The sequence below is a fragment of the Nasonia vitripennis genome, chromosome 1 (assembly GCF_009193385.2).
Source record: "Nasonia vitripennis strain AsymCx chromosome 1, Nvit_psr_1.1, whole genome shotgun sequence".
Taxonomy (NCBI): domain Eukaryota; kingdom Metazoa; phylum Arthropoda; class Insecta; order Hymenoptera; family Pteromalidae; genus Nasonia; species Nasonia vitripennis.
The window spans coordinates 3,490,157-3,503,057 of NC_045757.1; the positions used below are offsets into that span (position 1 = coordinate 3,490,157).

General features: G+C 43.2%; 4 protein-coding genes and 1 non-coding gene across 7 annotated transcripts; 2 read left to right on the forward strand and 3 right to left on the reverse strand.

The window, feature by feature from the left end:
* The first annotated feature begins 37 nt into the window (after positions 1-37).
* On the forward strand, positions 38-6,260 carry LOC100677950 (adenylate kinase isoenzyme 1). Of its 2 annotated transcripts, XM_032596666.1 has the most exons (11): positions 522-559; positions 679-775; positions 861-1,016; positions 1,086-1,256; positions 1,319-1,741; positions 3,438-3,522; positions 3,599-3,690; positions 3,922-4,737; positions 5,211-5,541; positions 5,608-5,799; positions 5,883-6,260. In XM_032596666.1, exons 9-11 carry the CDS (start codon positions 5,230-5,232, stop codon positions 5,955-5,957), a joined length of 579 nt encoding a protein of 192 aa, XP_032452557.1. In that variant the 5' UTR covers positions 522-559; positions 679-775; positions 861-1,016; positions 1,086-1,256; positions 1,319-1,741; positions 3,438-3,522; positions 3,599-3,690; positions 3,922-4,737; positions 5,211-5,229; the 3' UTR covers positions 5,958-6,260. The 2 variants fall into 2 exon arrangements, with proteins under 2 accessions (XP_003425479.2, XP_032452557.1); XM_003425431.5 differs by lacking the exons at positions 3,438-3,522; positions 3,599-3,690; positions 3,922-4,737; ... (1 more) ...; positions 5,608-5,799; positions 5,883-6,260 and adding an exon at positions 38-371 and having other exon boundaries at positions 445-559; positions 636-775; positions 1,319-1,677.
* On the reverse strand, positions 1,928-3,605 carry LOC100123857 (DNA-directed RNA polymerase III subunit RPC7-like). Of its 2 annotated transcripts, none has more exons than XM_001607567.6 (2): positions 2,757-3,320; positions 1,928-2,657 (listed from the first exon to the last, which is right to left on the reverse strand). In XM_001607567.6, the coding sequence occupies exon 2, from the start codon at positions 2,637-2,639 to the stop codon at positions 1,989-1,991; it is 651 nt and encodes a 216-aa protein (XP_001607617.1). In that variant the 5' UTR covers positions 2,640-2,657; positions 2,757-3,320; the 3' UTR covers positions 1,928-1,988. The 2 variants fall into 2 exon arrangements, with proteins under 2 accessions (XP_001607617.1, XP_008203031.1); XM_008204809.4 differs by having other exon boundaries at positions 1,934-2,652; positions 2,757-3,605.
* Positions 6,261-6,306: 46 nt separating the features above from the next.
* Positions 6,307-8,573, forward strand: LOC100123865. The gene is made up of 4 exons (XM_001607577.6): positions 6,307-6,560; positions 6,821-6,979; positions 7,069-7,314; positions 7,424-8,573. Exons 1-4 carry the CDS (start codon positions 6,335-6,337, stop codon positions 7,606-7,608), a joined length of 816 nt encoding a protein of 271 aa, XP_001607627.1. The 5' UTR covers positions 6,307-6,334; the 3' UTR covers positions 7,609-8,573.
* Positions 7,684-12,399, reverse strand: LOC100678847 (SH3 domain-containing kinase-binding protein 1). The gene is made up of 7 exons (XM_003425544.5): positions 12,021-12,399; positions 11,588-11,789; positions 10,577-11,509; positions 10,399-10,500; positions 10,225-10,319; positions 9,947-10,145; positions 7,684-9,874 (listed from the first exon to the last, which is right to left on the reverse strand). The coding sequence occupies exons 2-7, from the start codon at positions 11,744-11,746 to the stop codon at positions 9,770-9,772; spliced, it is 1,593 nt and encodes a 530-aa protein (XP_003425592.1). The 5' UTR covers positions 11,747-11,789; positions 12,021-12,399; the 3' UTR covers positions 7,684-9,769.
* Positions 12,400-12,785: 386 nt separating this feature from the next.
* Positions 12,786-12,857, reverse strand: TRNAP-AGG. The gene has a single exon. It is a non-coding gene; the product is annotated as a tRNA-Pro (tRNA).
* Positions 12,858-12,901: the final 44 nt, after the last annotated feature.

Below are 12,901 nucleotides of genomic sequence, written 5' to 3' on the forward strand. Positions count from 1 at the left end.
AGCATAAGTCGGCCGATCCTTGAGTCAGCAATAACAGTGTAAGCGAATTTCGCAGTGGGTCACTCGATCATTCTACTAACTCTCGACTTCGATGATACAACTTCGGATGGAGTATGTCAGTCGAAAAACGTTACCGAAAGCTAAGAGATGGACAAGGACGAATTACAAGAGCTCTGCGGAAGATCCCGGGGCCGAGCTATGGTCACCGGTGCAGCCGGTCTACTTCGGAGATCGACAAGGATGTCCGGTCAGCTGTTGATTGGCGTGATTTTCGTATGCTGTTTCATATCTGTACAACTCGTCCTTCTGCTGCTTGTTTTCGCACCCGGTATCGCTACCTTCGCGCGACACTCTAACTGCTCCACTTCTCGGTTTGTACTTGATGAAATATTTAAACTCAATAACTCGTCGAGTTTATTACGAATGATTTATTTGCTTGCATAGAGCCTTCGACAACGCAAACACTAGCGTCTACTTCGTCAAACATCAGGATAAGATCTGGACGAGCGAAGAGTTGTGCAGTATTGAAACAGCCGCGCACCTGTATCCACAATACAATGTAATAGTACATTTTATTTATACGCGCAAGAACTTTTTAATTTCGACCAATCAGTTACGTTGTTCTTAATTCATAGATTGTTATAATCAATCTTCTAAGAGATAATTCGCCGATTGCAGTTTCACCGGAAGATAACGTCGATATCACTCGCCGGCTCGCTAAGAAGCTTTCTAATGTCCGAAGTGTCGATACGAGCGCTCGGAAACTCTTTGCCAAGTGAGTAATTTAATCTGTCGTCAACGATCAATATCAAACTTAACAATACTTTAATAACCATTTTTCGTCATTGAACGAGTGGCAGATCGGTAATGTCGAGACGAATTCAAGCCGACGATCTGCGAAGCGAAGAAATCGAGTCGGCTGCCAAATTCCAGTTGATCTGGGATTCTCCGGGTGTCAGTCTAGAACCACTATTGGTTCACCAATTGGAAAGCATACAAAATTATTTCGCCGATACGTGAGTAGATTCGAGTACTCGCTAAAATGCTTGTGCGAAAATTATAAAATCGTAGCGATTTTTTTACAGAGATGAAGTCGACCTCGATGCGAGCGTGCTGATAGATGCCGATTTTCAAGCTACTAGTGTGCCCTGTCAGTCTTTTATCGGTTTTGTTCTGGATCGGATGGCGAAACCTGCGACGAGGTTCGCCGATCGTCGAGCGTTGATGGAGAGCACTTTGTCGCAATACTGCAATAGGTATAACGATTTCTACGTAAACGAATACCGTTCAATCGTATGATACCGATTTTTCATTGCAGAGTCACCGGGTGCAATGGTGTACGAATCGTGAAACCGATTTCGAAGAAATTATTCAACGTTTCATGTCCAATCGTTGACTCGCTTTCTGTTTGAAGATTGCAAAATTATCTGTAAATGCACACACGAGTCAGCATGATTCGGAAAAACGCAACAATTGATTGAATTGCTGAAAAGTGTGTATTTATGACTAAATTCATCTTACTTATATTCTCGTTGACAATTTCACGCGCAACGATGGGCCAAAATCCGACCAGTTTTGCATAACCATAACCAACAAAAAATTAAGTTTAAGAATATAATAATAAACAAACTTGACAAAAGTGAAAAATTATTCAAAAATAAAAAAAATATGGCAAGATTTCGTAGAAGATCAATCAGCAGTGGCTACCTAGTCAGTGACGATTTAACGAAATATAGATAAAGTAAAACAGCGCAACTTATGGACATAAGTAATAACTGATATTTTTAGCGCTTTGGAGCACTGGCCTGCAGCATCTGCGACTCCAGCACTGTCATGGGCAGCTCTTTCTATGTTATACTAATTGGACTAATTGGTTCTGTTAGTATGTTATATAGACTTGTCATAATAAGTGATACATAATAAGTGATCGGGAAATTTGAAAATATCATAAATTTTATTTTATATTTACAAGTCAACTATATTTGCTGTTAGAAAATGGCTCCATCATCAAGGTTCTCCTCATCATCTTCGTAGTTCTCCCCATTGTCAAAGTAGTTATTCACATAATCCGTGCCCTCGTCCATCTCCTCGTCGATCTCTTCTTCCTCTAATTCCACCTTATCCTCCACATCCTTGTCTTCAGACTCATCGTCGTCCTTATCCCCTTCTTCGGCATCACTTTGGTTTGCAGTAGTCTCCTTCTTTTCGAGCTCTTGCAATTTGGACTCAATGTCAATGTCCTTCTTCTTTTTCTTAGCGTTCTTTTGTGTTTTATCTCCTTTCCTCTTTTTCACTTGTGGCTTCAGCTCCGCTGGCATCCTGCTCCAATCGTACCTTTCATGGTATTTCACAGTCGATGACAGATCCTGGTAGCGGTCGGAATACCTCTCGATATCTTTTTTTACCACAATCGGTAGGACGTTGTTGAAAGATTCGTGCATAAAGTCTGCAAACTCTTTCTTTCGTTGTTGCAAGTACCTCAGTTCATTCGTTATGGTAGTGGGTAGCGGTTTGAAATCCAACGGTGGATAAGCCGGTGGTGGTTGTAGTATAGGTGGCAATACTTCCCCTTTTCCAATGCCCGGATCCCCAGGCAGGGCGAGCGAGGGCTTGCCTCTTCCTCTACCACGAGCTGCCATGGTACAGTGGAATCTAGTCTAGAACAAGCAACGATAAAGTATCAGCATCAACCCGCGCAATAGAGGTTAGGAACGAAAGCTCTTGTAAACAAACACACTCGAGCGACCACAACTCACATTACGAAGTCGTCTTGACCAGTTCCTTCTCCTCGATCTTCAGCACCTCCTCGAACTTAGCGATAAAGTTGTCCTTGTCGAAGATAACTTTGATTACTAGAGAACAGGATGGACAGGTAGCTTCGTCCTCGCCAGCAAGTAACTCAGCCCTCGATATCTCAAACTGATCGCCACAGGGACACGGGTAGTAGTAGGTCTCGGTGTCTTCGTCGAATTCGAAGTCCTCGATCTCCACCTCGTCGTGATAAGCTGTCATAATTCACAAGAATTGCGGGTGCACTTCCACGCTCGATACATGGGGAGAGACGACTGTTAGGTTAGGTGCGTTCGCCCGCATGCTTCGACTATGTGCACTGACAGCGTCCAATGTATAACTATACTATAGCTTATAGCTATAGCTATATTGTATACATGCGCGCGCGCACGTGTTCACTTGCAGACAGCGCAGATTACAAGATAGAAATATATACAGTAATAAATGTAAGTTATATGAATTCGACGAAAATATCGGAGCTATAGATCGCGCTTTGTATGCGGCTGTACGTGGGCGGGTAATTATTTTCTTTTTTGCCCGGAAAGAGCCTTTGCGTCACTTTCTGAAATAGAGGCAGGCTAAAATTACGACGAGCGTTTTATGTAATGATGAGTTGCGCGAAGGTTTTGCGGTTCTTTTATTCGCAGGCCATCACTACCTTTGACGTTATACGGATAATCAATTGCAAATCGATGGCGAGGAACGATCGACCGAGCGCTTGGCGCAGTTTCTGTGAGTAATATACAGAAATAAAAGTCCTCTATAAATTGCACATTACGAGGAATAATTTCGAACGTTTTTATCGAAGCTGTACCAGCAGAAGTGGAAAGGGATCTGAAGCTGATGAGCTCGATCCTTGGAATCGAGCACTACACGCTCATCATGCTCGGAGCGATAACAGTGCGTTATGTTTCATTGTGGATCTAGTGCGCAAAGTAGCTGATTTACGCACGAGTGGAAATTTTGATAGAAACGTTAATATTTTTCGGAGTAAATAACTCCTTTCAAGCAAAAATGATATTTTCTGCATAAATTAGACTAATGCGAGAATAAGCCACTTTACACACGCATGCTTATTATAAGAAATTATGGCGTATGTAAAATAAAAAAAAATTTTTTAAATCGCAAAAGCAAGGACTACCCGATGCTCCACGCGCCCTGGCTACTGATGCAGTCCTGCATGATCGGATTGGAGCTTTTGGTGTTCCTGGTGAGGCTGTTCCTGGAAGGACTGCACTTGTCACGTGACCAGATTCTCATATCGATCCTGAGCCTGCACAACTGGTTGCAGGTTTTCTGCCTGTTTCAGAGACAGACGAGCCGCCGATCGGGCGCTCATCCTTTTTGAACGATGAGTAAAAATTAAGATTTTGTTGTAAAACTGGAAGTTTATAAATTGATATAACGACATATTCGTGTGACGATCAGAGATTATGTCATAGGATATGAGCTTTTGATAATTATGATCGACCGATGAGTGCGCAGAGCAAAAACGTTATCTGCACAAAAGTGAGCCCACTAAAAGCCAGTCATAAGTAGCAAATAAACGGATTAAAAAAAAACAACAAAAAAACTCGTAAAGTCGAGAACCATTAATACGTATCGCGCGGTAAATTCACGTCTAACTATATATACTGTCACGAAGTTAAATTCGTAGAGAACCACGATAATCCTCCATCGATTAATAAAGACAAGCATACGTCATGGTCTATACACCACATAGCATATAGACTATGCGCAGAGGCTAACTGCGCGCAGCTGACTCTCGGGGAAATCGATCCTGGGCAGCTGATGTCTGATGATGGGACTCGCGCCAATACTGCCTCTATATATATATCTAGCGAGTCGTGCGCAAAGCTGAGACTCCCGCGCGAATCAGTAGCACCTGAGACTCGCGCCTGGTAGGGTCTGTGGACTGCCGCATTCCTCGGCTAATTGCGTGTCTAGGTAAGCCTCGTTTCCTTCTTCTTCTATCTCGTGACTCTTAATCATACTCGCTTTACTATCCCAATGCTGCAATAAATCCTAAACGTCCGTATCTGTCGTGCATCTTTCGCTTTTTACGATTTTCCCTCCAACACACTTCGTACAACTGTCAAAGTCAACGCACGAGTATACCTATATAGATATACACGAAGAATCGTCGGAGAGAGAAAAAAAAAAAACATACAAGTATAGTTCAAGGGAAAATCTTGCAGACGACGTAAAGAATAGAAGCAGATATATCAGCGCCGCGCGCAGACGCCGGATTCGCGCGCTTTTCGAAAAACGGCCGACAGTCAGCTGCTATTATTAGTATACACTGCAGTCGTCGGCGATCGTCAGCCGTCAGTTTCGCACGCTCGTTTTCTTTTTTTTTTTTATCTAATCGTACGAGGTGTCTCCGCGGCTATTGCGCAATAACCGCTTGTCTGTAACAGATAAAAAGGAAGATCGAAGATGAAGACAGTCTGGATAATCGGTGGGCCAGGTTGCGGCAAAGGTACCCAGTGCGACAGGATCATCAAGAATTATGGATTCGTGCATCTCAGCAGCGGTGATCTTCTGCGAGATGAGGTGGCCAGCGGCAGTCCTCGTGGCGCCGAGCTTCAGGAGCTCATGTCGAAGGGACTGTTCGTGCCGACGGACGTCGTGCTGTCGCTGATCAAGGAGAGGATCGAGAAAGCCAAGGCTGAGAATCCGGATACCAAGGGTGTGCTCATCGACGGTTATCCCAGGGAGCTCGAGCAGGGATTGCAGTTCGAGAAGGATGTGAGTAAAACAGAGGTTAGGATAGTTAGCAATGTAAAATGTAATCAAAATTGACACGCTACGCAGGTATGCCCAGTGGATCTGATAATTTTCTTCGACGTCAAGAACGAGACGTTGATCAGCCGGCTACTGGGACGTGCTGCCGCAGCAGCAGTCAAACGCGCCGACGACAACGAGGAGACCATCAAGAAGAGGATCGAGATTTTCAACGAGAAAAACGGCAAGATCGTCGAGCACTACAAGGACAAGTGTCTCAGGGTAACGTAACTCGTCAGCCGAATAATCACCGACAACTGTTTCTCTGAACAAAAGTGAGCCTGACTGCTACGTTCTTTTTTTAGATCAACGCCGAAGGCGCCGTAGACGCGATATTCGACCAGGTCAGCCAGGCCCTCGACAAGCTTCTGGCCTCGTAGACACGACACTGTACATCTGAATCCACGCATAGCCTAATAACAACTCTCATCGCTTCAGCTACTTTGAAATTATAGAGCCAATTATTACGCTTATTGTCAACGTGTACATATACATACATGCATAAGTATATAATGTAATATTTTCGTAAAAAAATTCATGCGCAAACGGGAGAGTCAATCAAGTACAAACTACATACGATTAATTTATCGACGAACAACGTGCATTACCGCACACGTCATGGCACATGACGGACAGTTGACCGATTGAATCGCAACTGCACAATAAAACTGAATTCAAAAGTACTCGTTTCTCTTCCGGTCATTAGACCGTTCCTGTTTTATAAACTTGCGTACAGCCTTAGTCGGTAATTTTCAAAATGAAGCGGTACCTCTCGCTGTTGCTTTGTTTGTCGAGTTTCATCGATCCGTCAACCTGTTGCTGCAGATCCAAACCCAAGGGTGACCTCAACTGCGGGATAACGTACAATCTGATCAAGTCCGACGCCAAGTCCAGCAAGTCGGTGATAACCAGGCGGCAAGTCGGTAGTATCGGCAAGTGCAAAGACTTCGCCGAGACCAAACGAGCTCTCGCCTTCAACTTCGGTGATTATCTCAGAATGTTCCTCCTCGCGTTGTCGTAGCGAAAATAGAAAATCCTTGAATATTGGCCCGGTGAATTCCTGCCCTTGCGATTCCGACAGAAGATCGGCTGTACCTATAGCTTGAACGCTGCGAGAGTCTTGGATTTATATATAGAATATTCGTGCAGGGGAACTTCGTTGGTTGTTCGAAAGCGTTTTGGCTCGGGTTCCGAAGATTCGCGATTATGTATATACATCGTAATGTATGACTATTACGTATAGAGAGCGCTATGACGACTACTGGCTTGGACTTGGATAACGGATCGCGGGAGGCGGCTAATTGCGTGCTGCTCGACTGTCCGGAGACTAAGGGGCTGAGGCAATTGGTCAATGTCACGGGCGTCGATTATTACAGCGCTTATCCGGACGCAGAGTACAAGGGTATACAATTCGAGCGAACGTTTCAAAGACTATTTTTGTTTTTTTACAAAATTTTTCAAATATCATTTTGATTTATGTAACTGGATCAGGAAACGAAAGCCTGTCCTGCATAGAAAAGGTCGGCCTCTTCAGTCTCGTGCTCGACAAAACGAACTTCACAAACGCTCGCGATAACTGCCGCAAGATGATTCATTTTCCCGGCAGAAGCACGGGAATTTTGGCTGACCCTACGGAAGAGTCGCGTAGCCGAGGTTTGGCCTCGCTCATTGGTAAGCTCGCGGTCTACGTTGGACTGAGCAACGAGGGTGACCAGCGACTCTGGAAAAACGAATTTGGTACTTCTAAAAGAAACGATATCACTACAAGTCTTTAAAATGCCTCCTAGCACGCAAAACAATCCCGTTATCTATTGTACTAATACGGCGCGCCTTTGTTCTCCAACAGGTGACGCGTTGTCCTGCTCGGACTACAGAGCCTGGGCCACAGGCGATCCGTCCCACAATCGAGGCTGCGTAGCTCTCTCTCAGTCTGATCCGAAAGCTGATCCCGTCTGGAAGCTCGTCTCTTGCGCCACGGAACTACCTTACATCTGCGAGATACCTCACATACCGCCGATAAAAACTGATTAGAATTCTTTCAACGGAGGTTTCTGTGGGGATGGAGGAACATAACAGTAAAGGCCACGTGAACGCATAAACGATATGTGTATATATAAAGAAAATTGTATATATATATATAATATATATGTATACTCCAATGAATTAGTCATATTTACAATTACGAAGTACATAGTTGCGTCGCGTTGCTAGAACGCGCAGTTCATCGTCGTCATCATCATCATCATCATCATCATCACGAAAAGCAAGAGAAAATATAATATTTTTCATTTGTTGTCGCAATCCTAAATTATGTACATACAAAACACGTCCTTAAACCAAGGCTCGATCATCGGCGATCGAACACGCGCACACTCTCTCTCTCTCTCTCTCTCTCGCTCGTTCTCTCTCCCCACACAAAGTCGTCTCATACGGGTCCAGCGACTCATCGAAGTAGGAGAGACGACAACGACAACCGAAAAAGCTGCATCGACATCCGCGGCTATTTAATACATCTGCTATATAGGACTTTTTTAACTCTTCGTCATATAATAATGGGCTATCACGGGAACGCACCTCTCGCGCTCTCTGTCACACTCTTCACTTCGTCATATCGATTGATCAATACTGTCGGTGATTATGCAATTATCTTACAGCGACTATTGGAAGCATTTAATAACGCGGTTTCAACATGGACTATATAAATTTGTTTGCTTGTGCATGTGGTAGTCGAACTTGGCTCGCGACAGAGACAACCGATAAGCAGGACCATTTTACCCTTGTTTTTTTTTTTTATTATCTTTTTCTCGTTTTTACTCTCGTCAAGCTGGCGATTTTCTCTATATTTCTCTCTCGTGCATTGCAACATTATTATGCTTCTGTTTGAGACATTCGACTTTTCGCAACGGAAAAAGAATACAAATCGTCAGCGACTAAAAACGCAATGATATTTATAAATAATCGACGCACAACCATCCTTGGTACGTTCTACACGCTAACGGCTTCTCGAAAAAATGAATGCATCGCTATGCGAATGAAAATTCCTCTCTCGATCCCGTCGCACTTTTGATTAATACAATAAAAGCAGATCTCTTGATTGTTTCCAGCGCACTCGCGGCTAATTATAGTTATATAAAAGTATAAAATTATCAATTCAAGACACGTGATAACGAGTTTTGGTCGGAGAAAGTTCCCCTCTTCACTAGTCTACCGATTCCGAGCTACGTAATGTGTATAAAGATAGCGCTTGCGACTCTCTCGGGTCGAATCGTTTTATCTCTTTACAACTGAAGCAGGGGTTTTTCAATTTTTAAAAAATACTTTCTAAAAGGCATAATCTTGTTCCGCGAAATGCAACTGACTTACATTTTTCTTTTCGTCCCTTTTCCGCCTCTCACTCATCATACTCCATAGCGAATATTATCTATTGATCAGAAGTATATCTGCAAAGCATATGCGTATGCTTGATATCGTTTAAATAGATCATCGATAATTTTTATAAGTACATCATTGCCTATTAAAGTACAAAGCGATTGTTAAATGCTAGAAATTATTTTCACGGTCAAATTGTTATAATATCGACGAACGGATATAAAATATATATTTGTGTATATGTTCTCCATTAACAAAGAAATGCAATCGTCAAAGAAAATACAAAAACTCAATCGTCTGCTTAGAAAAAAAATCACTAGTATAAAAAGTTCACTTTGAAAGTTGGTGCGTTTTCTGCTGATTCGCTAAATATCGTACCGAAATAATACTCTTATCTAATCACTGGTTACATTGTGGCGATGCTGAGACAGTAACTTATTGTAAAAATTATTGGCACAATCGAGTCAATTTAAACTCTACGCTATTAAATACGATTTTCGCGTGGCTTACTTGTATAGCCTTTGCCCTTTAAGTACGTAATAAACTAGTTTAGCAGCAAATGCAACTAAAAGGTAAATCATCAAACAATGAATGTCGAGATCTGTAGAAAGAGTATCTGCTCACCCTTCTATTGTAGACACAACGTAGGCCTACGAACGTCAAGTGGAATGTTTAGTGTGATGTCTCAGTCTGTTAAATACTTGTCGGAAAACAAAGAATTCTTCGGTTGATTAATTTTTAAATTCATAAAACATATCAACGTGACGATTTGAAAAAAATCTTGTCAGATAAATGCAGAAAAAAAGTCTTCAAGTTTCCGAGTCTAATTTTTTTCACTCGTTGAATTAGCTATAAACGGAGCTAACTGGTCCGAAAGCTGATTAACTTTTCTTTGAAGGGTAGTCTGTTTTTCTTCCAAAACTGCAATCTGTAAACGGAATTTTTCACAATTACGATTACGCCAGTCATATTATAACCCAAAGAATTTAAAAATACATACCCTATCTAAAAGTTGACTGTAAAGATGGTAGGGAACAAAGGCAGGCAAATTTGTAACCGGAGATGATGCGGGTTGTTCAGATGGCGGGGAAGACTCTGATTTCGGAGATTTAAGCTTTTCTTTTTCTTTTGATTTGATTTCTTCTCCATCTAAATCTGGCCTAGGCGGCACATCGATGCTGTTTGTAGACGGAGGCATCCTATAATGAATTATTTACCGTTTACTTTCTGTATAAATGCCGGCGCAATAACTAAAATTTACGATTTCATATAGCTTACCATGAAAATGCTCTTTCCTTCTTTACTTCTGTTTTATCAGGTCGTTCCGTGCCCATTTTCCTTCTCTCCATCTGATTCAATTTGAGTTCTTCAACCTAAATGTATATAATTAATTAGAAAAGGAATTCATTGATGGAAGCAATGTTAAAAAAAAAAAAAGAAAAAAACATTTACCCAGGGTGCCTTTTGCCTGGTTTTAGCAACAAGTCCATCGCTTTCGTCTTCTTTCTCCTGTGGTACTGTAGGCTCTACACTTCCATTGGTCAAGTTCTCCTCCTATTATAAATCATTTGATAATAAAACGCTTGTTTCTATAAATAAATAAATAAACTGTTTCAAACCGACAACTTACGGCTACAACTGATGGGCTGTTACTGCTATTTGGAATGGTATTTGGTACATTGTGCCTTAAATGTTGCGTTGACGGTAACCTTCGGCGGGGAGCCTTAGCTCTCGACGCCGTTAAATGCGAAAGAGGCGCGCCTTCGCCTCTCTCAACTTCGTCCAATTCCTCTCCCAATCCAGCGACTGCGTTTCCGTTTCCATTTCCATTATTGTTGCTAGCAGCGTTAGCACTGTCACCGACCAAACGTTTCAAGCTAGAGATCAATGGATTGGACTTTTTCTCCGTCGTGCTTCCGGATAAAGACGAAGTTGAAGCAGATGACGGAATTTTTTTAATAGTGGTGTTATCGGTGCGGACGTTTCTAGTGTCCAAGCTTTTTCTGACATTGGCTGTCTCCTTTCTTTTGCCCTGCTGTTTGAGAGTGGACTTGACAGATGAAATCGAATTGGCTGTACCATCTGTGTGATCATTTTTCAGTGTTATCACTTCTACAAAATTGTCAGGAAAGAGGCCGATTTGTCCCTTAAGTTCACCCTTCCACCAGCCCTTGTCAGGAGCATCTCTAGACAATAATGTTATGATATCACCCTCAGCAAGTGTGAGTTCATCCTCCTTGGCAGCATCATAGGGAAAAAGTACTCTGCACAATTCCTTCTTGTCTTGCTTGTTCCTCTCAGTTTCTTCCGGAACTGGAGAAGAGACAAAGTTGGAAGGAAAGACTCCGGTTCTTCCTTTTATACGTCCCCTCCACCATCCCTCTTCCACCTCACCCAAGTACTCTATAGCTTCTTCTGGAATGAGTTTGAGTTCGTCGTCGTTGCAGGGTTCATAGCTGAACAGAACTCTGCAATACTTCCTTCCAGAGCCATTGCGTAGAGTGACCTCTTCGTGCGTAGCTCTCTCTGCGCTGTTCCTGGCTCCTCCCTGAGGCACCAGAACCTTGGCATTCAAGGAAATCGGTTAGCAGATGACAAAACTGCACGAATCATCGGGTAATTCATCATCAGTACAACGCACCTTAACAAAATTGTCAGGGAACATTCCTCTCTTATCTCTGAGAGTGCCTTCCCACCAGCCTCCGCTCAACACCTTGATCTCCTTGATGATATCGCCCTTGCGAATGGTGAGCTCGTCGGGTTCCTGGGCTTCGTAATTGTACTCCACCAGTGCCTCCATGTCTCGCAGCAGTTGATAGGACTCTTTACTCCTGTCGGTAGACCTGAAGCAACAGCAAGAAACACACATATTGCAATGGCCAATATCTATTCTGGGTTATCAGACCAAAGGATGATTCATTGTGCCAGGTCCGACTCTCTCCCTCCCTACCTACTTGCTTATGACTCTAGCATACGATGCTCGCGCGTTATCTACTTACGTGTTTGGAGCCGCGGCGGCTATGGTTCGTTAAAAATAAGTGTGTCGCGGCACAGAAGAGAGCAAAGACACTCACCTGGTTCGAGGTGATGACTCGTCGCGAGAGAGCAATAAGATGCAGGCCAGAGAGAAGCTGCTGCAGACTCGTATGCGCGGGGAAAAAACAATCAGCCGGGCGAGCGAGCCTGCTGGATCATTGTGCTGCTGCTGCTGCTGCTGCTGCTGGCCAACAAGTGACTGACAATGACAAGACCTAGCCTCCAAATGAGCGCATCGAACGTCGGAAGAGGCCTGTGTGTGTGCGAAATTCAATCGAGCCTCGGAGTAGGAGGACGTTCTCGCGATGCGGAGACGGTGTTGAGCTGCTTTCAGAGCTGGAGACGAGCCACCAGTGGGTTTAGGCGTATCCCAAGCCGATTTGACAGCAGCAGCACGAATGTCGCGGACGCCATCTTGAATTCGGGCTCTTGACTCGCTTCAGAGACTATATCGCCGCTTGTACTGTTTAACTGTATATATACCTATATACATGCATAATCTATAGCTATAAACTCGCGCGCGATCTCTTTATGTACCTACCTATGCTCGCGGCTTGCTTACCTATGTATAATCGAGTGCGATTCGAGTGTAAAAATGCAAAGAGAAAACTCGAAAATTGGGTCTTCTATAATACGATGCTATATATAGGTATACACGACAACGTGAATTTGATCTCATTCGTTGCAAGCCATACAATAAAATGAATAATTAGCAGCTCGAAGCAGCTATAAAATACTTGCAAAGTATCAAAAGAACGCGAAGCTTGAATAGAAAGTTAAAAAAAAAAAACAAAAAAGATATCGGGTTCGTCCGGGATTTGAACCCGGGACCTCTCGCACCCTAAGCGAGAATCATACCCCTAGACCAACGAACCGCGCGGAAGGTACTCGTTCCTTTCGCTACATCAACGCTGAAGCT